Source organism: Phycodurus eques, chromosome 12, assembly GCF_024500275.1.
Source record: "Phycodurus eques isolate BA_2022a chromosome 12, UOR_Pequ_1.1, whole genome shotgun sequence".
NCBI lineage: Eukaryota > Metazoa > Chordata > Actinopteri > Syngnathiformes > Syngnathidae > Phycodurus > Phycodurus eques.
Window position 1 is genome coordinate 6,396,025 of NC_084536.1, and position 24,695 is coordinate 6,420,719.

Sequence of the window (24,695 nt, forward strand, 5' to 3'; positions counted from 1 at the left end):
AAAATGTATGAACTGTCCATCTAAACAAACTGCACAGCAAACATCGCTTTGACTCACACAGGTGCTTCTACTGCCGCATTCACACGGAGATGCTGAAAAATCTGCTCAACAGAGCCATAACAGTAGATCCACCGTTTAACCGCCTTTTATACTCAACCCAGCAAAAAAGATATTGCTGCAATTCTGTGCACTTTCAACTGACAACGCATCCCAAAATCAGATAATTAGACACAGGACAGCCGACGTTGTCGGACGGTGACAATTGTTCTTAAGACCAACAGGACGGGAGAATGTTCAACTTCACACCCTTGTTCTGGCATAATGGAACTCCCTTACACGCCTTTGTAATGGCTATGATACTCCCTCCGAAGTCCAAAAAATTGTAAGTTCAACTTTATCACACCCATTATGTGTGAATGCTGTTCACACGCATTGTGAAATTGCAAGTAACTAGTAAACTGCATGTGGAAATTGCTTCATAGTTTTTTTTCCCGAGGCACAATATTTTCTCTTTTTTTATTTATTTCCTTTTGTGACATATGGTACATATTCTAACCAAATTCCATGTGCGGATTTATGTGCATTTTATTCTTATGTACATAAGAAGCTGTGAGTATTTAGTTTCAACAAAAAAAGCAGCTGGTTAGACGTTTTGTCTGTTCTGCTATTTGCATAATAAACGTCCCCCCTAAAATTCCAATTTTGTTGGGTTTGCTTATGCTTAAATGCAAAAACAATTGAATTTATATTCAGCACCGTAAGTATATTTAGATGAGAATGAGTTACTAAAAACAATCTAAAATATCTGTTTTCATAGCCAAGTGTTTTCAGCCTTTAGAGGGTAATCATAATGCAATCTTTGGTTAATTTAAAGCATTCAGTTTTATGATTTTCATTCTCCAAAAAAGCAGTTGTCATATAATTGAACAGTTTTGTTCTATTTCAGCTAAAGTCTCAAGACCTTGAAATAAGATTATGAATTATGCAGTCTTCTATTCATTCTTCTGATTTACCCAAACTTAGGCATTTCGCGATCAGCTGAAATTGGGGGAGAAAATAAGGGTTCTGGTAAAAACGACACTTCATTTGAATTCACAAATTTTATTCACTTCAACACTGAATGAACATTTTGAAATGAACTATTTCATCGGAACTGTATTTAACCCTGATTCCTGTCTTACAGAAAAACACAACAATATCTGATCTGTGTTGACCTGATAATTAGAAGGCAGGTCGTCAGTTGGAGTGTACAGTCATGAGAAGTGATCCATTCTCATATAATGTTTTGAACATATGTGTACACCACTGCACCAGACATTAAACACTAAACACTTTTCACTTCTTAAATACTCTTTAAAAAAAAGATCAGATTTGGCTGGCACAATGTAACTGATTTCACTGAGTTGACACAAAAACAAAACAAAACAAGAAAAACTCCCCACTGCTACTCCAAACTGGCTCAAACACTTAAAAGACACTCCGAAAAATGAAAAACAGACACACACTGATAACAATTTATCCCATTTTGGGTATTTACAGACATTACAGAATAGAAATAGAATTGCCATGTGTTTGTCATGGCTCAAAAAAGTAGATTGTCATCAACTGCATCAAAGTAAAGCACAATTTCCCTTTTTTTTTTAAGTTTCTCATCTGGACGTTGTCGCTGCAACAAACAAAATACCGCGACATGACAGGGATTTGTTTTCTCGCAAATATCACTCAGTAACTGCTTCTTTTTAGAATCTTCCCTCCATTTTCCATCGTCCGTGTCTTGTTATCAAAATAACTGCCCTTGTTTAAAGCCAGAACATCAAAAACGAGAAATAGCACTTAGATATCCTAACCATAATAACAACAATAATAACAATAATGATAATAATAATCATAGATGAAGATAGCAATAAATAGGGTTGGTGAGGCTTAAGTGCGGGGGTGTGTGGTTAGACACAAGACTATGGGCACCAATTAAAGAGGGGGGAAAAGCGGGAGAGGGTGTGATGGGAAGGATAGACTAGCACTCGTAAAGTGACTGATTGCATGGCTGCCGAATCTTCGCACAAGTCCCTCCCTCAAATGTTTTTGGCTTCTTCTTGCCACACATGTGGATGGTGCCGGGAAAGGTTCAAGGGGTGGAGTTGAGTGTCCCTTCGCGCATCCGTCTTGACTTTGTTTCCCTGGCAAAACAGTCGACGGTGTCCTCTTGTGGTTCCTTTATTAAGCTCACAGTTTGATGAGACTTGAGCGGGGAATGGAGCTGGGTAGGTAAGGTAGGTTAGAGGATGAGACTAGACACGGGGCCATCACATCCATAAAATAGTCATAAGTGCTACATAGGAGTGGTAGTGATTCTCAAGGGTTACGCGGGATGTTTTGTTGGTCTTCTCAGGCAAGGAACAGCAATAGCAACACAAGTGTCTGTCCTGAGGTTTTACGAGGTCTCCAAAGTCCATGAGAGGCGCTCGACTCAAAGGGTCCAACATGACTGCGGTGCTCAGACTCAAGAGAGAGATGAACACATCTGTCGTTGGCTCGAGCTGATGCTACCCTTCCAACCTATTTCTAGGAGCTCTTGAATTGACCACATGAGCAGCTTTAGTTGATCTATCGAGATGTTTCACATTTACTCAGCGCCCACCAATCGTGTCTAGGGGCCAAAGTAAAAAGTTACTCTAAGATTGTCATCATGAAATGTTTCTGGCCAGTGGTTTATGATTCCTGTGCCTACTTCAGCTGTACACTTATACCATACTCCATTGCTGGAGTTGCTTTGTCCTTGCATTCTCTAATCCACTCGCTGTTTCTTTGTTGTATTTGGCCGTCTCTACCTCTGGTAGTCAGGCTGCTCTCTAGGACTAGATGATGAGCTTCCTAGAGCCAGGGGACCACCTGGTCGGGATGGACCCTTGTCCTTGCCCTCCTCCTGAGTCACGTTATTACCGGAGGACGCCTGGCTAGAGTTAGAGGAAGCTTGAGGCTGATTCAGTCCTCCCGTGCTCCCACCGCCACTCCCCTCTGACTGGTAAATTTCCTCCGTCCCGTCCTCACTGGATTCCGGGTCCTCTGAGCCCGAGAGCAATTCCTCTTCCCGATATTCGCTGACATCCACGCCTCCGCTGACGGTGGCCCCCTCGCTTAGCTCCTTGAGGCGGCCGTGATGCTTGACGTGGTAGCGCTGGTTCTGGAAGAACTTGATGATGGTGTGCTTGGGCAGGTCCAGTTGTGCCGATAAGGTGTGGATGGCCTCTTGGTCTGGATACAGGCCAACGTCCTGGATGAAGCTCTGCAGGATGCCCAATGCCTCCAGAGAGATCTAAAACACATGGATCGGGAGAGAATATTTAGTCCAGCTCCAGCAGCATACACTTAACACAGAATGATACCTTTTTAGCGCTATACCAGGGATTTCCCAAACTGTGGTGCGGCGGTCTGGTTTAATGAGTAGGCTACTGTTTGCATGAATAAAGTTTATGCCTTAATTGGCTATATTGTATATAGGTTTTGTTTTGACTGACTTCAGGAGGTAGATGGTGTGTGGGTTAAAAAGTTTAAAGACAGGTCAATCAAAACTATACCATTGTGACAAATGTGGCCTCTTGCTGCTGACAGCACTACACACAACTTTTTTAAGGTTGTGTGGGGCAGAGGGGCTGCATCGAAGCAGTTGAGCAGTCGGGATGTCGAAGGGGGTGTATTTGTGAAAGGAGTGATCTCGACTAGGGATTTGTGAACTGTAATGCAGGCACTCCTGCTTCACTTGATTATTTTTAATCGATTTTTTTTTAGCTGGTGTGTGTAGGGGAGAGGGTGTGCACCAAAGTTGTCAAGGTGTTGAAGCGGATGAATTTGGCAAAAGATTGATCTTGGGAGTGTGCAGGCACCCTCGTGGGTACAGTGATGGCCTGGAAGTAAGACCACATTTACAATAAAAAGGTTAAATATGAGCATTTGCTTTATGGAATGTACTTTATTTTTGGAGCTCTACAAATGCCTTTATATATGGCTGCTATAAACACGCTGCTTTGTTCTAACTTTTTTTGTAGAACGGGGTATGTGGCTTAAAACTTTTTGGAAAAGGCTTATCTGGACAATACTATACCTTGGTGCGCAATCGTGTCTTCTTGCTGCTTCCAGCACTACCAGTGGTGCTCTGTCCACCTCCAGCGGTCGTTACGACAGTCTGTCCTCCCTCATCGTTAACGGGAGCCGATAACAGCTCCTCTCGCATGGGAGATGAACGGTGCTCCTTTATCTGGGACGGGGGTGGTCTGTGGAGCGCCTGCCGAGAAAGGCAAAAGAGCTAATTAATGGGGCGCAATGACCCCTGATCAAGACTACAGCCTGGAGAAAAACGCATAATTGAGGCCCATAAAAAAACTTTATTTCAAATGTGTGGACATTTTTTCACACAAGACTGTATTGTTTGTCCAATGTTCGAGCGCACAGTAGCCAGGGCTTTCAGGGTGAAGCGAGGGTGTTCACAGTCCACAGTGTGTCACGCACTATTAACCTGCTTGACCAATGGACAATCTAACCATCATGTATCCATTATACCTTTGGCCTAATGTGATGGAGTGTGGCAGTTCTAGTGGAACACCAGCTTTACACTTCTCTCAATTATTAAAATGTTAACTCATTCAAAGTTACAGGCTGTATCTTCCACTGATCCACAAGATCCATCTTCCACATCCATAAAAAGTTATGAAACTGAAATAGGAATTGGATAGTTTTGTTGTTCATTTGGTACATTCAAAATTCTGATGAGAGGAAAACATTTTTTTCCCCTCATAGATTCAAAATACATTTGATCTGGTCTTGTTAATAGAACAATTTCATCTGCCTCAACTGAATGGCATGCTTCGTGTATTCGTTTAAAAAGGCTAATCTTAGTCAGCTATTTGAGCAAATCAGAAGAACTCAAAGAATGGATCCTTGAGGTACTCCACTTTTTAGTTTTGATCACCAAGCACTCCAACCGAGTGATTTAAGAATAAAAACTAGAATTGAAGAACTATTTCCAAAACAAGATGAATACCAAACTTGCCATTCCATTGTGTACAAAGTCAGATCTGTTGACTAAACCAATTAATTGTTTTAACAGATTAAGATCCATTTATTCATCTTCCGTTCCGCTCATCCGCATTAGGGTCGCGGGCGTGCTGGAGCCTATCCCAGCTATCTTCGGGCGAGAGGCGGGATACACCCTGAACTAGTCACCAGCCAATCACAGGCCACATAGAAACAAACAACCATTCGCACTCACATTCACATCTAAGGGCAATTTAGAGTCTTCAATCAACATACCACGCATGTTTTTAGGATGTGGGAGGAAACCGGAGTGCCCGGAGAAAACCGACGCAGGCACTGGGAGGACATGCAAACTCCACACAGGTGGGGCCGGGGATTGAACCTCGGTCCTCAGAACTGTGAGGCAGATCTGCTAACCAGTCGTTCACCGTGCCGCCCAGATTAAGATTGTTTTTTAAATTTGCAAGTCTAAGACTGGATGTCATTTTTTCCCCAGAATCATCAAAAAGGCAGCATAGCCTTTTGGAAAAGAGCTCTGCAATTGTATCATCCAAAATATAAAACTGATCATCTCTGATTCCCAACAATGCTGCCTTGGGACACTCGTGTGCTGTGAGAGATCATCAGTGGTGGGACATGATCCGATTTTGCTTAATTTGTCTGAAAATTATAATTCGTTAATTACAGAGATCTCTTGTTTGTCTATCTGGGCCAGTGATGTATTGTGACAGGTAGAACAATGAATTGCTCTTCCATTAGATGGCAGAAGGTCAAATATACCTGTGCAACCACCTGTTGCTTTTCATTCAAGAGAATGATGGATGGCTTCGTGCGAGTAGATCAGCTTTATGTTCAATTAAACAGGCCCATATTTCACACTGAGCAAGTCAATTTGTGAGTCAATTGAGAAAAGACCATTATTATTTCCGTATTCATACTTTTTGTGACATTTTTGGTTGGTAGTGTGTTATAAGATTTTTATAATGTAAAATGGGTGCCTTGGCTCAATAAAGGTTGGGAAATAGTGCTCTAAAGCACTTTTGTATGTACTTTTACTGACTGACAACTGTCGATTGTTCGTTGTATTTGACCTATAATATGTGAAGATTCCAAACCCCAAGATGGCCTCCTTACCGCTCCACCCAAAATTCTGACCCAAAGATTTCTGTACTGAGGATGCACATTATCCTTTAAGCAGTAGGGAAGAATTTGCTTGCAGCCTGTGAGAGTTGCATGCAGAGAAAATGATTGTCGGCAGAGAAAAACAAGGCTGGGATTGTGTATGTGTTTGCCGTTCCGAAAGCTCCGGGATCAAGTGTTGAGAGACTTGGCTTGTTTGTCAGAAGGTGGCGACGTGTTGTGGTCGTGTCACTTTAAGAGCAGGGCGGGGTCCTCCACCACTGGAATGTCCAGCTATAAATCTGTGGCGCATTAAAATTAAAGGAGTCACGTAAAGATAATAGTCATTCTCTCTTCAATAATGACAGGGTATTACTTCAATAATGGCGAGGGCAGGCTCCGGTTTCAATCGCAGGGGGGAATGGTCAGCTTACAGGAATTTGGTATGTTTATATTTTACTTCCCTGGCCCATGCTCGCCCTCTTTAACGGAAAGTGACATATTTAGATGTTGAGAAATTCCTTGAAAAACTTTCCCCCGTCCCGCCTCCATCTCTGCTCACATCGAATGCATCATGAATGATTAGTTGAAGAAGGACTCTGTCAAGCTCAGCCAACTCAAACTGGATAATGCCAGGAACTCTGCCTCCCCACCTCCGCCTACTTTATTCCCACTTTTTACACCTCTAGTTTCCGAACTAATGACAAAATCCATAAATCTAGAAGAACAATCAAGTTTATTTTGCCAACTGTACTAGTTGTCCCCATCTCATATGTAAAATATGACAAAATATCAATGTATTTATTATACGATCCGTAATTAATAATGCCATTAAAGATGGGCAATGGCGGCAGCCATTTATGCTTGTGTCCAGTGCATTGTGCTCTGATGACATTGGAATTTTGTCACTCTGTTTAATTCACATGTAATCAGTTTGAAATATTTGTCACAATGCCAATGTTGGGTGAAAGACAAGGTGAAGCAGAAGAGCAAGATGACGACCGTTCCCTTCTCATCTTCTACTAAACGTTCTGGCCAGTCACTTATGAGAACAGTGTTTTGGAGACAAAGTTTGAAGCTTACTTACTTTTTGGGGGGAGACATTATGGTTTTATACACTAAATGAGTTTGATGAGCTCAAGCATTAACGTTGCATTCAAAACATCAAAAGCTTAACGGAACTGAACTGATTCCATTCAGTTGGTTCACTCAAAAGATTTTTTCCTTTCAACGAGTCACTTGAAAACAACACAACACTACTCCCGCCCCGTCTATCACTCCTCTTGCAACATGCCCGGTATGCAAATCCACAGCGATTTGCAGCCTGCATGTGCACCTTGCGCACCCCTGAACATTACTGCTATGTGCTCCTCTAAATGGAAATTATTTTGCTTTTGAACATTTTAACCTAAATATTCATGACCTGTTTGATAGGAAACAACTAGCAAATTGAATGGAATTAAATTCAATATTTATCCATCGTTGTGAAATAATGGGCACTGCTTCCACTGACAACAAGGCTGCGAACAGAGGAGCTGGTTCACATAATCAGTCAGTGTTGCTAGCTTTGTGAAATGGTCGCAATATTTAGTGACTTTTAAGTAAATTAAAAAAAAGTTTGAATTCCCAATAACATCAGACAACATGAGCAAAATATGTTTTAAATTGTTTTCTCAATGACAAGAAAGGCAATCACGAATTCAATCGCGCGGAACATTGCCAAAGACGTGGTGCCCGTTTGTATGGTCCAAAAGCAGTGATTCGTCGACATGTTGGGAACTTTTCACCAAGCTAGCAGTTCTTTTCATAGCGTGATAGGCTCAAAGTATTTTTTCTCTCTATTTTCCCGCCTGACTGTGCGCGCTCTCCTCTCTTTAAATGCACAGTTGCAAGCAAATCAAGATTCCTGTAAATTGAGGCAAATTAGAGCACAGAACGATAAAAGAATTATAAAACATCAAATATTCATCTTCTCCTTAATGAGCCCTCATCCTCGCCCTCTAAGGTGGGGGCCTGGGAGGTGCACACATGTGCCCACCAGAGACACCATTAACACGGAGATAAATTTGTAATGAAGAAGAGAAAAATCACTTTTCTGTTAGTTTTGTGCTTCACTTAAGACATCCGGTTATCAGTAAGTGTTTTTTTTTTGTTTGCTCATTTACTCACGTGTGTGCGCGTGTATATGCGTGAGTCACGGCACTTTCCTCTGGTCTTGTGAAATGATTCTTTAGATGAAAAGACAGCGCACACGCTATGTTACTGAGACAAGCTAGCGTTGCAGTTGGGTGCATCTGTGCTCTCTGACGGGTTTGCTTTAATTGAAAATGTTAGCGTGTGTGTGTGTGTGTGTGGTATTCATTCCATTTATCTGCAAATGCCTGTGTTAATTGTGACACTACCACCCCCACCCACAAAAAGCAGGCTACATACTGTTGAAGGCACCAAGGTGCCACCAGGAAGACAAAATCAACTTGTTTCGTGTCCGTTTTTAGCTTTAAAGTTACTGGAAGAACTGTTTACATTATTGTTACTGTCCATTAACTCACATTAAACCCATAAAACCAATACTGCCAACACAAATGTAGTTTGTTTGTGATGTACTGAATGGATTACCCAGGGTTGAAATTTCGGTTTTCATCACTTTGTTTTTTTTTAAATATCATATACTGTACAACTAAATGTGAACATATTTCTTCCTATTTTAAAAAATACAGGCTTGTCTTTATGGAAACAAGGTGGAGTACAGGCGAGCACCTCTGCCTCACTGTCAAGAGTTTCTGGATTTGAATCTCAGCTCTGACCTTCCTACGTGGAGTTTCTCTAGGTACTATTGTTTTCCTTGCACGTTCCTAACAGATGCATGTTAGGTAAACTTGGTTAAAGTCAGCTGAGATAGGCACCAAGTCACCCACGACTCTTAAGTGTTTGAAAATGGATGAATTGGCTTGTCTTTGTCAAAATATCCCTCTGAACAACATTTTTAGACATTTCTGGTGTGACGTCTGACAACAACAACAAGGGTGGGAGAAATGGCTGTCAGGTGTTGAACTTCACACCCCTGTTACTGCTCTGATCCAACCGTGAAATATTGGCGGAACAACTTCGGTCCTCCAATCCGTGCCAGTGTTTATCAGTAGCGGACGGTACATTTTATAACTGGGCCTTCATTGGAGACTTGCCCTATTGAAGCCCCCTCTTAATACTAACGCTATCACTGTGCCGTTATGGAAACCGTCAATGTCATAGAAAAGTGTGACATAACAGCACACAACAGTGCCATGTAAATCATCTGGAGCAGTTCAAAATCAGTATTTACTATATCTAATAACATGACAGAAACAAAACAACAACAAAAAAAAACATATTGTACTGTGTAGTATTGCTCGCAGAACTTGGCAATGACCAACAATCAGAGGAGACAGAGAGACAGAATGAGTGAGACAGACAGACAGGCAGGCAGAAGCCAATTTTGTATCTTTTCTACAAGTATTAAACTCAGACACACACAGAGGGGACCATGTGCCGAGGAATTGTTTCTTCTTGTTCTAGTCCTTTGACTCCTGGGGTCTGAGTTGCCTCTACACAAATGCGCACGCACACACGCATACTTCCATGCACAAACACACACACACACACACACACACAGAGTCTTGCAGCAGAAATCAATTTAGCAAAAACAATACAGAAATTATTTATAAGGGCAGGCTGTGCCAAATTAGCTGTGGGATGCACTTAACTGCAAACGGCATATGAATAAAAGCTGTACAGCGAGCACGGGGGCCGTGTCACTCATGAAGAAATGTGAGGCTGTTGTGGGGGGCACTCACAAACACACGCACACATTTACCTGCCCACCTAATAGACACACAGTCCCAAAGCCCCCCAGACATGAAGCAAAAAGAACAAGCTAATGTAAACACACGTGCGTGTGTGTGTGTGTGTGTGTGTGTGTGTGTGTGTGTGTGTATGTGTTTCCACTGTACATCCATTTTTAATTTAGCATTGTGTGCTCGCTTGCCCTATTGTCCGAAGACAAAGGAGCACTCACAACTATCAGTGTGTGAGACACATGGGACACACGTGTGGTGGGTTTGTGGTCACCTCCCATGAAGACATATACGCACATGTCCTATATATATTTAGATGTATTAAATATACTCTGGCAAACACCTCATTGGCCATTAATAAGTCAGCAGCCCTTCACCACATGTGGTTACAGTTGGGGGGGGATTAGGAGGCTCTAATTGGACCAAAAGTATTTTAAGATCACGAGAGGAGCAGAGGAATGTCCTCACGGTGCCACCGCATCTTCCTTCCTGTCCCACCATCAGTCTTTAATAAAACGTTCACCATTTGCACGCTGAGTCATGAGTTGTGGTGGACTGTGAGAGGGTAACAATTTGATTCAGGCAATTTGAGGGCAACCACTATTAGCCTTTTGGAGTGGTTAACACCACTGATGGGAAGTAGCAATGTACAAATACTTTGTTGGTGTGAAATTTTCAGGCATCTGTACTGTACTTGAGTATTATTTCTCTGACAACGTTTTACTTTTACTATATCTGTTGTTTATACACTTTACTTTGTTAATATAGGCTTGTTACTTTTTTTTCCACCTCTGCGAGTGATGGCACGACGTGAAAAAGGGGTAAATAAAGAGAGTCAACTGCAGTTGAGATCATGATTGATTAATTGAGATCTTGGAGTCTTACAAGGTGGAAAAAAAACAAGGACAGCAGGAAAATGCAGGAACGTGAATCATGGAGCATGGTTGATGATGACGCCGGCAACAGATCCAGAGAAGCAAGGTATTCTCTACCCATGGTCTTATTTAAGAAACTTGTTTGAGCTAAAAGAATGATTTGTGCCAAGTGCATCGTGTCTTGTGCCAGACAAAAAAATCATTAGCTCCTTGCATTAAAAAAAAATCTCTGTCAAAAAAAAACAAAAACACATAAGTAAGGTGTATCTTTTTAGTTGTCATCGATACCTAATTAAGCATTTTTTTTCTTACAGTTCACAATCACGATGTTAGCAAAGCTATGGCAACACGCTGTTTTGATAGCGTAAGAGTTGAGTCGAATGCTTGCTAGCTTTTAAACATGTGGCATGTATCGCGGTTTTATTTTTCCTCTTCTCATCATCATTGAGCACTGTGTAAGTTAATAAATGATCCATTTTGTCATCTTGTCATTTGGCTTGCGGGTATGCCGGAGGTTTTCCCGCTGAATTTGGACAAGAGGTGGGGTCCAGGTCGCCAGCCAATCCCAGGCACACATAGAGAAACAACCATTCACACTTGCATTCACACCGATGGACAATTTGGAGTCTTCACCGAACCTAACATGCATGTTTTTGGGATGTAGGTGGAAGCCGGAGTACTAGGGAAACCCACACAGGCATGGGGAGAACATGTTAACTCCACACAGGAAGACTGGAGCTAAGATTCAAAAGCCCAAACCTCAGAACTGTGAGGCAGACACACTAAACAATAGGACACAGTGCCTTTACAATTCATTATTAACATTAATGTTTACTGAGGTGGACGACTGGATAGCACGTCTGCCTCACAGTCCTCAGGACCCGGGTTCAAATCCGGCCTCACCTGTGTGGAGTTTGCATGTTCTCCCCGTGCCTGTGTGGGTTTTCTCCGGGTACTCCGGTTTCCTCCCACATCCCCAAAATATGCGTGGTAGGTTAATTGAAGACTCTAAATTACCTATGTTCAAGACCCCGACCAGACCATCCCCCGGACGCACGGCTGTGGTGTCCTAGAGCAAGACACTGACACTCCGAACTGCTCCCCGGACACTTCAGCTGCCCCCTGCTCAAGTGTGTGTGTTCACTGTGATGGGTAAAGTGCAGAGAACAAATTTTGTGTGCATGCATGCATGTTCATGACAATAAAGGTGATTTTTCTTCTCTATATTAATTAATCGAACAGTCCCCATTCTAAAATCTTTACTAACTCTTTAGGCAATGGTTTGAGCAACATTTAACGTTCAAGTTAATTAAGCTGTTAGTATTAAAACGCACAAACAACAAAAGTCTTAACTTTACCCCTTCTTCATTAATGTGGTGAATTGCCTCATGCATCTCACTTGTTTTCAATGTTCAATTGCTACCTACAGTAAGTACGAAAATAAGTTACATATTGCTAATTGTTTAACGTTAAAACATTGAAAAAGTTAATTACTTAAAGTTATGGTGATGTTAGCCTTACGACTGTCACTTCCGTAGTTCTCTTAATACTCCTTATTGGGGCTTCACCTTCTTTTGAAATAGGTTTTGCAAAAAAGCCAAACAAAAGCAAAATGGAAATACATTAATCCTTTGAGACTTGGCGAACTGAGTGGTCAAATTCAAAATTTTACAACCAGAGGGGTGTTTGACTGAAAAGGTTCCACTGTAATTTATTTCTTAAACGGGAAAGAGCCACTTGAACCTTTTATGTAATTAACCGTCTGCTTTCATATTGTTTGGTTTTCTTTTGTGTGTGTGTGTGTTTGTGTGTGTGTGTGTGTGCATTGATTTATTCATTGACATTCTTCTATTTGGCAGAACACATTTATTAATTTAGAAAAAAAAACTTCATTCATAAAGCTAATTGTCTTCCCTTGAGTTTAATTTGATTAAAAAGCATTGTAGACAAGTGAGAGCCAAGGATCACAATTCAGTTAGTTTAGGGATCTAAAACGCTCTCCATGTTCTTTAGACTCGCTACTAACTACCCGGTATTCTTGTTTTTTTTTTGGAAGTCCGAACTAAAGTGTAAACACGGACACATTCTCTCCCTCTTTAAAGCCTCTTGTAAATGCAATGTGGTATTTCCTGTTGTGCCACCCAGAAACCAGGTTTACACTTCACTCTGCTGGGACAAAAATGAATGAGAAAGTAAAGAAATACCCACATTTTCATTCTCATTTTCGTAGTAATTTCAAGAACTAAAAGTTGCCAATCAGATGTGTCCAGCACTGCAAACCCTGTCCCGGAGGTTCCTGAACCTCTTGACAATAGTGTCCTCTTTTGGCCCTGATAAGTTACTCCAGAACTCAATTCAGGCAGTATTTACTGTGGTTCTCCTAAAGTGCCTTGCAGCTGTCAAAATGTGCGAGATGAATAAAACATTTTGAGGACACATTTGAAGGCAGTGTATATTAATATAAATACAAGTGGGTACAGAAAGTATTCGGACCCCCTTAAATCTTTCACTCTTTGTTATATTGCAGCCATTTGTTAAAATAATTTAAGTAATTTTTTTTTCTCATTAATGTACACAGAGCACCCCATATTACCAGAAAAAAAACGGAATTGTTGAATTTTTTGCAGATTTATTAAAAATGAATTACTGAAATATCACACAGCCATAAGTATTCAGACCCTTTGCTGTGACACTCATATTTAACTCGGGTGCTGTCCGTGTCTTCTGTTCATCCTTGAGATGGTTCTTGGTTTGATGGTTTGATTATACTAATTGGAATTGATTAGGAAAGTCAGACACCTGTCTATATAAGACCTTACAGCTCACAGTGCATGTCAGAGTAAATGAGAATCATGAGGTCAAAGGAACTGCCTGAAGAGCTCAGAGACAGAATTGTGGCAAGGCACAGATCTGGCCAAGGTTACAATTTTTTTGGGGGGGCACTTAAGGTTGCTAAGAGCACAGTGGCCTCCACAATCCTTAGATGGAAGACGTTTGGGACGACCAGAACCCTTCCTAGAGCTGGCCGTCTGGGCAAACTGAGTGATTGGGGGAGAAAAGCCTTGGTGAGAGAGGTAAAAAAAAAAAAGAACCCAAAGAGGCTGTGGCTGAGCGCAAGAAATGCAATCGGGAGATGGGAGAAAGTTCTAGAAAGTCAACCATCACTCCAGCCCTCCACCAGTCGGGGCTTTATGTATGGCAGAGTGGCCCGACGGAAGCCTCTCCTCAGTGCAAGACACACATGAAAGCCTGCATGGAGTTTGCTAAAAATCACCTGTAGGACTCAAAGATGGTGAGAAATAAGATTCTCTGGTTTGATGAGACCAAGATGGAACTTTTTGGCCTTAATTCTAAGCGGTATGTGAGGAGAAAACCAGGCACTGCTCATCCATCCATCCATCCATCTATTTTCTAAACCGCTTCCCCTCACTAGGGTCGCGGGCGTGCTGGAGCCTATCCCAGCTATCATCGGGCAGGAGGCGGGCTACACCCTGAACTGGTTGCCAGCCAATCCACTGCTCATCACCTTTCCAATACAGTCCCAACGGTGAAGCATGGTGGTGGCAGCATCATGCTGTGGGTGTTTTTTTCAGCTGCAGGGACAGGGAGACTTGTTGCAATCGAAGGAAAGATGAATGCGGTCAAGTACAGGGATATCCTGGACGAAAAACTTCTCCAGAGTGCTCAGGACCTCAGACTGGGCCGAAGGTTCACCTTCCAACAATGACCCTAAGCACACAGCTAAAATAATGAAGGAGTGGCTTCAGAACAACTCAGTGACTGTTTTTGAATGGCCCAGCCTGAGCCCTGACTTAAACCCAATTGAGCAGCTCTGGAGAGACCTGAAAATGGCTGCCCACCAACTTTCACCATCCAACCTGACAGAACTGGAGAGGATCTGCAAGGAGGAATGGCAGATGATCCCCAAATCCAGGTGTGAAAAACATGTTGCATCATTCCTAAAAAGACTCATGGCTGTATTAGCTCAAAAGGGTGCTTCTACTAAATACTGAGCAGAGGGTCTGAATACTTATGGCTGTGTGATATTTCAGTTTTTCTTTTTTTAATACATCTGCGAAAATTTCAACAATTCATTTTTTTTTTCTGTCAATATGGGGTGCTGTGTGTACATTAAAGAGGGATAAAAATGAACTTCAATGATTTTAGCAAATGGCTGCAATATAACAAAGAGTGAAAATTTTAAGGGAGTCTGAATACTTTCTGTACCCACTGTATGTGGCCTGTGGCAATGTTGACTGTTAGGACAAAAGATAATGAGCTTGAAAGAAAAGTCTTGGGCATGGTCTTGAGTGTGCACCATAATGTTGAACTAATTGCACCAAAACCAAATGACGACACATTTGAAGGAGGTTTTTGTACTGTGTCTGGGGCAATGTTTACCGCCGGGACAAAAGATAATGACTAGGGTTGGGCATTGTTTGAATTGGAGTGATTCCGGTCCCGATTCTGGTCCCGATTCCGGTTCCTCATTTCAATTCCGGTTTCAAACGATTCTCTATTCCGATTCTTGCAGGAGGCTGGGTCAACAAAAGATATCATCGTTTAAATAAAGGGTGTCCAAATTCCGAACATCCATATTCTTAGAAGCTCGCAGCATAGACTAAAATTAACATTTGACTCTGGGTTCTTTATAACCAGTATCAATATCAAACCTATGAACTAAAAAGCAATGTGTGTGGAACTAACCCAATTGACTTACAACCCAATTCCAATGAAGTTGGGACGCTGTGTTAAACATAAATAAAAACGGAATACAATGATTTGCAAACTATGTTCAACCTATATTTAATTGAATCCACGGTACAAAGACAATATATTTAATGTTCAACCTGATAAACTTCATTGTTTTTAGCAAATAATCATTAACTTATTAATGTGCCATGATTGGGTATAAAAGGAGCTTCCCTGAATTGTTCAGTCATTCACAAGCAAAGATGGGGCGAGGTTCACCTCTTTGTGAACAAGTGCGTGAGAAAACAGTTGAACATTTTAAGGACAATGTTCCTCAATGTACAATTGCAAGGAATTTAGGGATTTCATCATCTACGGTCCATAATGTCATCAAAAGGTTCAGAGAATCTGGAGAAATCACTGCATGTAAGCGGCAAGGCCGAAAACCAACATTGAATGCCCGTGACCTTTGATCCCTCAGGCGGAACTGCATCAAAAAACGACATCAATGTGTAAAGGATATTACAACATGGGCTCAGGAACATGTCAGAAAACCAATGTCAGTAAATACAGTTCGGCGCTACATCCATAAGTGCAACTTAAAACTCTAATATGCAAAGCAAAAACCATTTATCACCAACACCCAGAAACGCCGCCGGCTTCTCTGGGCCCGAGATCATCTAAGATGGACTGATGCAAAGTGGAAAAGTGTTCTGTGGGCTGACGAGTCCACATTTGAAATTGTTTTTGGAAATTGTGGACGTCGTGTCCTCCAGGCCAAAGAGGAAAAGAACCATCCGGACTGTTATGGATGCAAAGTTCAAAAGCCATCATCTGTGATGGTATGGGGCTGAGGTAGTGCCAATGGCATGGGTAACTTACACATCTGTGAAGGCACCATTAATGCTGAAAGGTACATAAAGGTTTTGGAGAAACATATGCTGCCGTCTTTTTCATGGACGCCCCTGCTTATTTCAGCAAGACAATGCCAAACCACATTCTGCATGTGTTACAACAGCGTGGCTTCATAGTAAAAGAGTACTAGACTGGCCTGCCTACGGTCCAGATCTGTCTCCCATTGAACATGTGTGGCGCATTATGCAGCGTAAAATACGACAACGGAGACCCCGGACTGTTGAACAGCTGAAGCTGTACATCAAGCAAGAATGGGAAAGAATTCCACCTACAAACCTTCAACAATTAGTGTCCTCAGTTCCCCAACGTTTATTGAATGTTGTTTAGAGAAAAGGGGATGTAACACAGTGGTAAACAAGACCCTGTCCCAGCTTTTTGGGAATGTGTTGCAGCCATAAAATTCAAAGTTAATGATTATTTGCTAAAAACATTCATGTTTATCAGTTTGAACATTAAATATCTTGTCTTTGTAGTGTATTCAATTAAATATAGGTTGAACATGATTTGCAAATCATTGTATTCTGTTTTTATTTATGTTTACCACAACGTCCCAACTTAATTGGTTGTAATTTTCATCAATTAATGTTTCAGATAAAAGGTTAAATACAGCATTGTTAAAATAGTTATTTGGGACTGTTTAATGACGTAAAAAAAATCCTGTTTTAAGCTGTAGCCTTTATTTTAAAGGGTACGGACCAGAACTCAAGATTTTGGCACACAAAGTAACTTCACATGACACCGGTGAATTTTGAAAACGAAAGTAAACCTAGACGGCAAAAAAAAAGAATAATGAATGGAACCAAATGCTATAAAACGTTGATTCCTTTACCTACCCACCGATAAGGCACAAGGTAAGTTTTTGTGATACTGTGAGACAACCTTTATGTGAATTTTGTCCCAATTCATTGTGATGTAAAGTTGCTAGTTTGACCTTTGGTGAAGTTTTAGCTCAATGTTAGGCTTTTTTTTTCTGTCATTGGTTCTGACATTGGCTTGAAGACTAAAATAAATGTTAAAAACCATCAGTGCAAAAGTGCAACCAACCGTTTAATTTGTTTGTTCCCTCAATGTTGGCATAGACGTATTTTATTGTTTTACTGGTTTTGTACTTGTGTATCCTGGGACGCAGACTATTGCTGGGATTAAAATGTGTAAATAACAACAAGTGAAAAGTCTCAAAGATGGGCTCCATAACGACTTGTTGAACCAAGTGTTAACATATTTGAAGGCAGTGTTTGTTTTTGTACCTGTGTCCCCTGTGGCAGTGTTTACTGCTGGTAAAAAAAATAATAACAATGACCACATACCGGCGGCACGGTGGATGACTGGTTAGAGCGTCAGCCTCACAGCTCTGAGGTGCGGGGTTCAATCCCCGGCCCCGCCTGTGTGGAGTTTGCATGTTCTCCCCGTGCCTGCGTGGATTTTCTCCGGGCACTCCGGTTTCCTCCCGTAGGTGTGAATGTGAGTGTGAATGGTTGTTTGTTTGTATGTGCGCCTGCGATTGGCTGGCAACCAGTTCAGGGTGTACCCCGCCTCCTGCCCGATGACGGCTGGGATAGGCTCCAGCACGCCCGCGACCTTAGTGAGGAGAAGCGGCTCAGAAAATGGATGGATGGATGACCAAATACCACTGATTTAAAAGTGTCAAAGAAGCAGTCTGAAAGACGTGTTTAAGTGAGGACACATTTGAAGGAAGTAACTGTTTTTGTACCTGTGTGCGCAGGGACTAAAACGAAATGGCAAAAATCAATGAATAAAAAGTATTCCAGGTGTGCTCATTCAGGTGTGTGCTTCATAAATACTTGTTGAAGTCATTGCACTGCAGCCAAATAACATTTGAAGGAAGTTTTTGTACCTGTGTGTCCTGCGGCAGGTGGAGGACGGTGTGTAGCCTCTCGCTGTGATGGTGCCGCGACTCCTCCTCGTACGCCAGGTCCCTGTCGGTCTGCGGAAGTGCCAGAAACCGCCGGATGGTGCACAGGTTCTCCCACAGGGTGCGGTTCTCTGGGCTGGGATTTTCTTTCCAGCGGAGCAATTCGCACAGCCAACCCTGTGATGACAGACACAAGGGGACCAGATGTAAAGTTAGTTAAAAAGGAAGGCAGAGTCCATCCATCCATCCATTTTCTGAGCCGCTTCCCCTCACTAGGGTCGCGAGCCTGCTGGAGCCCATCCCAGCCATCATCGGGCAGGAGGCGGGGTACACCCTGAACTGGTCGCCAGCCAATTGCAGGGCACATACAAACAAACAACCATTCAGACTCACATTCACACCTACGGGCAATTTATCGTCTCCAATTCATGCATGTTTTTGGGATGTGGGAGGAAACCGGAGTGCCCGGAGAAAACCCACGCAGGCACGGGGAAAACATGCAAACTCCACACAGGCGGGGCCGGGGATTGAACATCAGATCTGTGAGGCTGACGTTCTAACCAGTCGACCACCGTGCCGCCAGGAAGGCAGAGTCATGTCAAATAATTTAAATTGGACAGAAATGGCCAAACTGGCCAACGTGAGAGCAGCTCTTGAGGAAAGCTCCAGGCAAGCGGATTCTTTCGTATTTCAGCTAACAATACTAAGCCAACTGATGAATGTGAGGGCACCTTTTGTGGGCACACAACTTCAAGACAAGGACATTGATGGACAATATCCTGCGGTTGTCATCGTCGTTAATGCGCCCTGATTCGTGTTTCTCTATGTTACTGCTGTCCCTGTTTTTCTCCTCCTGATAAGACCCAAAGATTTCAGTCATTTAGTTATCAACTGCGGTGGACTTTGCCGTTCTCTATTTACATCTTTTTAACCATCATCTGCGGAGCTTGGAAAAAGTAACAAGCCTATTTTTAAAAAGTAAGGAGTAGAAAATACAGTTTCCTGATTTCAAATGTACGGTGTAAAAGTAAAAGTCATCAGAAAAATAAGTATGGATACCAGTAAACTCTGTTAAACTCTGTTACTATCCACCACTGACAGTCAGCATTCAAGAAAGAAGAAAGCTATGCAATTGCGGTAAAAAGCAAACCAAAGACAAAAGAAATATACTTAAAAGTGTGCAGGGTGTGTGAGGTAGGTGTACATCCAGAAAGGGAGATGGAGAAGATTCAATTATGTCTGCTAGACTGGCTCTGTTTGTGACACCAGCTGTTGTCTTCAAACCGCCACCTCAGGCAGCGTGCGACGCTAATAGCCTGATCATCTCTTGCTGCTGCTCGTGCCGTCCTGGTGGTCAGCTGCGGCAGATGGGTGCACTGAACTGTGACCGCCCACCACCCACCACCACCACCAACCATCTACCACCCCGACCTGGGGGTCCTCGCTAACCATGCACACACACACAAGCACAAGCATGCAAGTGCTGTATAGAAAGTGCATATCAGCCATTCACCGTCTTACGCCTGCTAGCAGCTACACGCTACTGTCCTAATGGTTGAATAGCCTAATTCCTTGCATGCAAAAAACATTTGGAGATGGGCCAACATTTTCAGAAAAATTAGGCCTTGAATGTCATACAAATTGCGGACATAGAACTGTAATAATTATAATACAGTACATGACATCAGCACACCTCACTTGACCTCATTTCAGCCAGCATTGAAGGAGTCACAAGTAGTCATGTGGATGACTAAGCAGAAGTGTTGTTTCTGATCAGAGATCTTTAATCCATCCATCCATTTTCTGAGCCGCTTATCCTCACAAGGATCGCGGGAGTGCTGGAGCCTATCCCAGCTATCAACGGGCAGGAGGCGGGGTACACCCTGAACTGGTTGCCAGCCAATCGCAGGGCACATATAAATAATAATAATGGATTACACTTATAAAGGCACACAAAGACACTTTACAATTGCACACATTAGTCATACACTCCACAGCCACACCTGGTGGTGGTAAGCCACTTGTGTAGCCACTGCTGCCCTCGGGCAGTCTGACGGAAGTGTGGCTGCCATTCTGCGCCGACGGCCCCTCCGACCACCACCAAATGTCCAACCGCATTCATCCATGGACAATGCAGCCTAATTGTCTTGCCCAGGGACACAAAGACGACATGCGCTCGGGCGGGTATACAAACCGGTGACCCTCTGGTTGCAGGGTGTATCCTTACCCTCTGTGCCACGCCACCCACAACAACGATTAACATTTTTAGTTTTATTTTAGAATGTTTTTGCACCCATTCCCATTTGGCTTGCTAGGATTCTCAGCGCAGGTCAGTATTAAGCAGCTTTTTGTGAACAAAGTACTTTGATTCTGATCTTTTGTGTCTGGTGTCTTGCTTTTGAGATCTGTGCTGTGAGTCTCTGATAGTGTTCACTAGCAGCAAGATCTGGTCAGATCTCACTCGGTGATGGTGTGAGTGTGAATGGTTGTCTGTCCCTACATGTGCCCTGTGATTGGCTGACAACCAGTCCAGAGTGTTGCCCTCCTCTGGTTCAAAATCAGCTAGAATAGGCTCCAGTTTACCCACGAACCTAATGAGGACAAGCACCAAGATGGATGGATGAATGTTCGTGCGGTTTGATAGGATGGAGCACTGAGTAAAGATCTCGACTGCTAGCTTGTTGTGCTAGCCAGCTAGCCACCTGGCATATGCTAGTCACTTGTGATTAAACAGCAGCGCTTAGTGTGCATTATGTTTTTAAAGTTCACCCAAACCTTTGAATTTTACACGTAGCACTAAATATTTGCGTCTTGGGTTTTTTGGGGGGTTTTTTTAGGTGGGGGTCCTGTGTTCCCTTACCTGACTCTTGTTGGCAGCCACCTTGGCAAAGAGCGCTTGGGACACCTTGGCTCGCTTCATCTCCTGCTGGATTTCGTCATAGATCCCCGATGTGATGTTGACTAGCGATTCCAGCTTGATTGGTAGGTCAGGCATGGGGCCTGTTGGCTTTGGCTGCACAGGGGACAAGTAACGGTAACACAATGAGTTCAGGTTAAAGGAAATTTGAATTGCTAATTCAAGCTAGCATAGAAACAACTGCTGCATCCCACTTGAAGCATGATTCGTAGTTGTTTGTGCACGCAACATAGGTCACAGTTTTATTCGTGTAATGTTCAAATGTAGTTGCGATGACAACGGGCAAAAAATGGTACCTCTTGCTTCAGTTTTACAAATTGATGACACTTTCTCAGATTCATTGATTTGCTTGTTTGGGTGCGCAACATTATGCCACGAATACACCATTTGCGTCCCCAGGAAATAAAATATATAAATGCAGGATAAAATTAACTGTAAAATACATATTTTTATTCATCAGTGTCCTTTACATTGATCTGATTGTATATTTGCGATTAATTTAAACTACTTTGAAAAAAATAGCATTTGTTGCCTGTCCCTGTAAACAATATCATAATCATGTAAATCCTTTAGAAAAGTAAAATTTTATACATACTTGTGTGACTCCTTATGCCAGCTATACTAAGTTTATTTTCTATTTTCACCCTCTCAAAAAAATTTTAGTATTACATAAGTCACATGGTCCACAGGGTGCATCATCATTTAGAGGCCAAAAGTAAAACCTGGGCCTGTAACCTATTTTTTTAAAAAAAATATTTTTTTATTTTTTAAATACAGTTTTTGTTGAATCACTGTAATGTGCTAAGTGTAAACACGTTATTAGCATAAATGCCAGGTGGCTGTATTTCATGCCTCAAAATACATTTAATTAATTAATTAATTAATGTTTATTTTGAGAGAGTTACAAAAAGAAAATAGCACCAATTTGATGGAATGGCCCATATACGGTATCAATAACAATTGGAAGATGCCTGGTTGATATATTGTGATTGTCCAGGCCCATAGAGTTGAAGTTGCTATAGTATTTTGATTTGTTGTGGTCCAATAATAAAGCGAACATTCAAACATGCGTTTTCTCTTTTTATGAGAAACACAAACAACTTTTACGGTACATAAACAGTATCATAAACAATCAGTGGTCAATGGGATAAATTGTGATTCTCTACAACTGTGCATTGTTCTCTAAAACCTCAATCTTATGTTTAGGTTGAATATCTCCACGTCACCAGTTTACATATTAAGCTCATTTAGCCTTTCCGCTTCTGTTATGTTGTTGCTGTTTGCTTGCTTCAGTGTGCATCGAGCTCTCAAACCGCTTGCGTTGTTTTGAAGTCGTCCACAAAGGCGTGCACTGACAAGGCTAGCTTACATTCCAGATACTGAGATAATTTGACGTAGACATAATAAATAATAGCCCACACGGCATCGGAGTTAAAAGGCCTTATCGCTAAAAATGCTCTTTTACATCCTTTATGTTTACAATAGGCTCCTATGATCGCTTTGAAGTTGTTGTTCCATTATACATAGACTTTGTTTAAAAAAAAGTAAGACAATAGTCACATTATTTATACGATATGCAAGATTGTGGAGAACTCACCGAGTTGGCTATCTTATTCTTGTTCTTCCAAATGGAGGCCCAGGTATCAGGTGTTATCTGCTCATCCAAGCTCCTCTCCCACACTTTCTAAGCGCACACACAGGACACACAGCATGTAAAAATGGAGTGTGTACAACGCCGTACAATCCTGATTCAAGCTATGAATCCAGGTGTGTTCTACCTGTGAGAGGCGTGGAGCCCCAGGGTTAGACGAGTTGGAAGCAGGAAGCCCCACCGTGGGGTTCATGGTGCGCTCCCGCTCCTCCTGGTAGATGCGGTCCCGCTCACCCTCTGGCAGGTTGAGGAAGTTCTGCATGGCCTTCAGGTTGACCAGCAGCGACTGCGAGGCCGTGCGAGGGTCCTCCTCCTTCCTCAGGATCTCCGACAACAGACCCTGAGTTGACAAGAGCGATTTGTTATTGTGGTGTAGCACTAAACTCGACCGACTTCGGTGCTGGCGGCCTGGCTTGCAGTTCCCACTCAGTGACGCCGTAGTGTGAATGGTCTCTACAGAATTAGCAGAATTATTCACACTCTCTCTCTCACTCTGTATTTACACTACAGCAAGTAGAAGGACACATGCTTGTGTAAAAAAAGACTGGTGAAAGTAGAAGTACTAATTTGAAACCTGTACTTAATTCAAAGTAAAAAGGTACAGAAACAGATTCTATGTACAAAAATGGAAAAGTAAAATGCATTTTTACTGTTAATTATATATTGTACAATACCCATTTTAGATAACTTGGCACAAGAAGAAAGACTGTCTTCCCTCAGTATAGTTTGCCTTTTATTAACTTATTTAATGCTTGTACTGAGAAAAAAAAGACCATTACAACCAGGAGCTTGGTAGCGTTGGCTCAATTTCTATGCTATCAAAACGCATGTTCCCTAGTTCATGTTCCTCCATGTCACTGATGTCCCTTTTTCTTTTTTTTTTTTTTTTCAATTTTTAAGACCCCGAGATCTGAATAATTCAAGATCTTAACCGTGATTGACGTTACCTACATTATACGTCATGGCATAGGTCAAAAAAATTACTGAGCCTATTTTGATAAAGTAAGGAGTAGAAAGTAAAAACATTTCAAATATAGGGAGTAAAAGTCATCCGAAAAAAACTCAAGTACAGATACCTGAAAAATCTACTGAAGTCCTATAATGAAATATTTTTACAACGGCATAACTTCCTATCACTGCTCTATGTAGCCTATGATTCGCCAGAGATCAGATCACAGAAAAAATAATCTGAATCGTGCCCCTTCAACCATCCATCCATTTTCTGAGTCGCTTCTCCTCACTTGGGTCGCGGACATGCTGGAGCCTATCCCAGCTGTCATCGGGCAGGAGGCGGGGTACACACGGAACCGTTGCCAGCCAATCACAGGGCACATACAAACAAACAAGCATTCACATTCACACCTACGGGTAATTTAGAGTTTTCAATTAATCTACCATGCATGTTTTTGGGATGTGGGAGGAAACCGGAGTGCCCGGAGAAACCCCACGCACGCACGGGGAGAAAATGCAAACTCCACACAGGCAGGGCTGGGGATTGAACCCCGGTCCTCAGAACTGTGAGGCTGACGCTTTAACCAGTCGGCCACTGTGCCGCCCCTTAAACCAGGTCGTCTAAATCGTGACTAATTGACGTTTGGCAGATACATTTTCTGTCTTCTGTGGGGTGAGATTATAGTCTTCATAGTTTCAACAAATTGTTTGTACCTTGAAAGCACCGTTCACACCTTTTCTTTAGTAAGGCCTACAAGCTATCATTACATTGCTCCAGTGGGGCGTGCTGTAAACTGTTTAGCGCGGTCTCAGATGCATCAGGTGCATCGGGTGTGGGGGCGAA

The 24,695-nt window shown here is 42.3% G+C and overlaps 1 protein-coding gene across 2 annotated transcripts in view; it reads right to left on the reverse strand.

Annotated features, from left to right (window-relative positions):
* Positions 1–1,099: 1,099 nt before the first annotated feature.
* Positions 1,100–24,695, reverse strand: part of satb2 (SATB homeobox 2) — a 52,022-nt gene continuing 28,426 nt past the window's right edge. Inside the window, exons 9-14 of one of the 2 annotated variants that reach the window (XM_061692625.1) lie at positions 23,028–23,240; positions 22,847–22,933; positions 21,193–21,345; positions 18,315–18,509; positions 4,100–4,279; positions 1,100–3,313 (exon numbers count right to left, since the gene is read on the reverse strand). In XM_061692625.1, the coding sequence (XP_061548609.1) occupies positions 2,825–3,313; positions 4,100–4,279; positions 18,315–18,509; positions 21,193–21,345; positions 22,847–22,933; positions 23,028–23,240 (1,317 nt within the window). In that variant the 3' untranslated portion in view covers positions 1,100–2,824. Of the gene's footprint in view, positions 3,314–4,099; positions 4,301–18,314; positions 18,510–21,192; positions 21,346–22,846; positions 22,934–23,027; positions 23,241–24,695 lie in introns of both variants that reach the window. The other variant, XM_061692624.1, reaches the window with a different exon arrangement.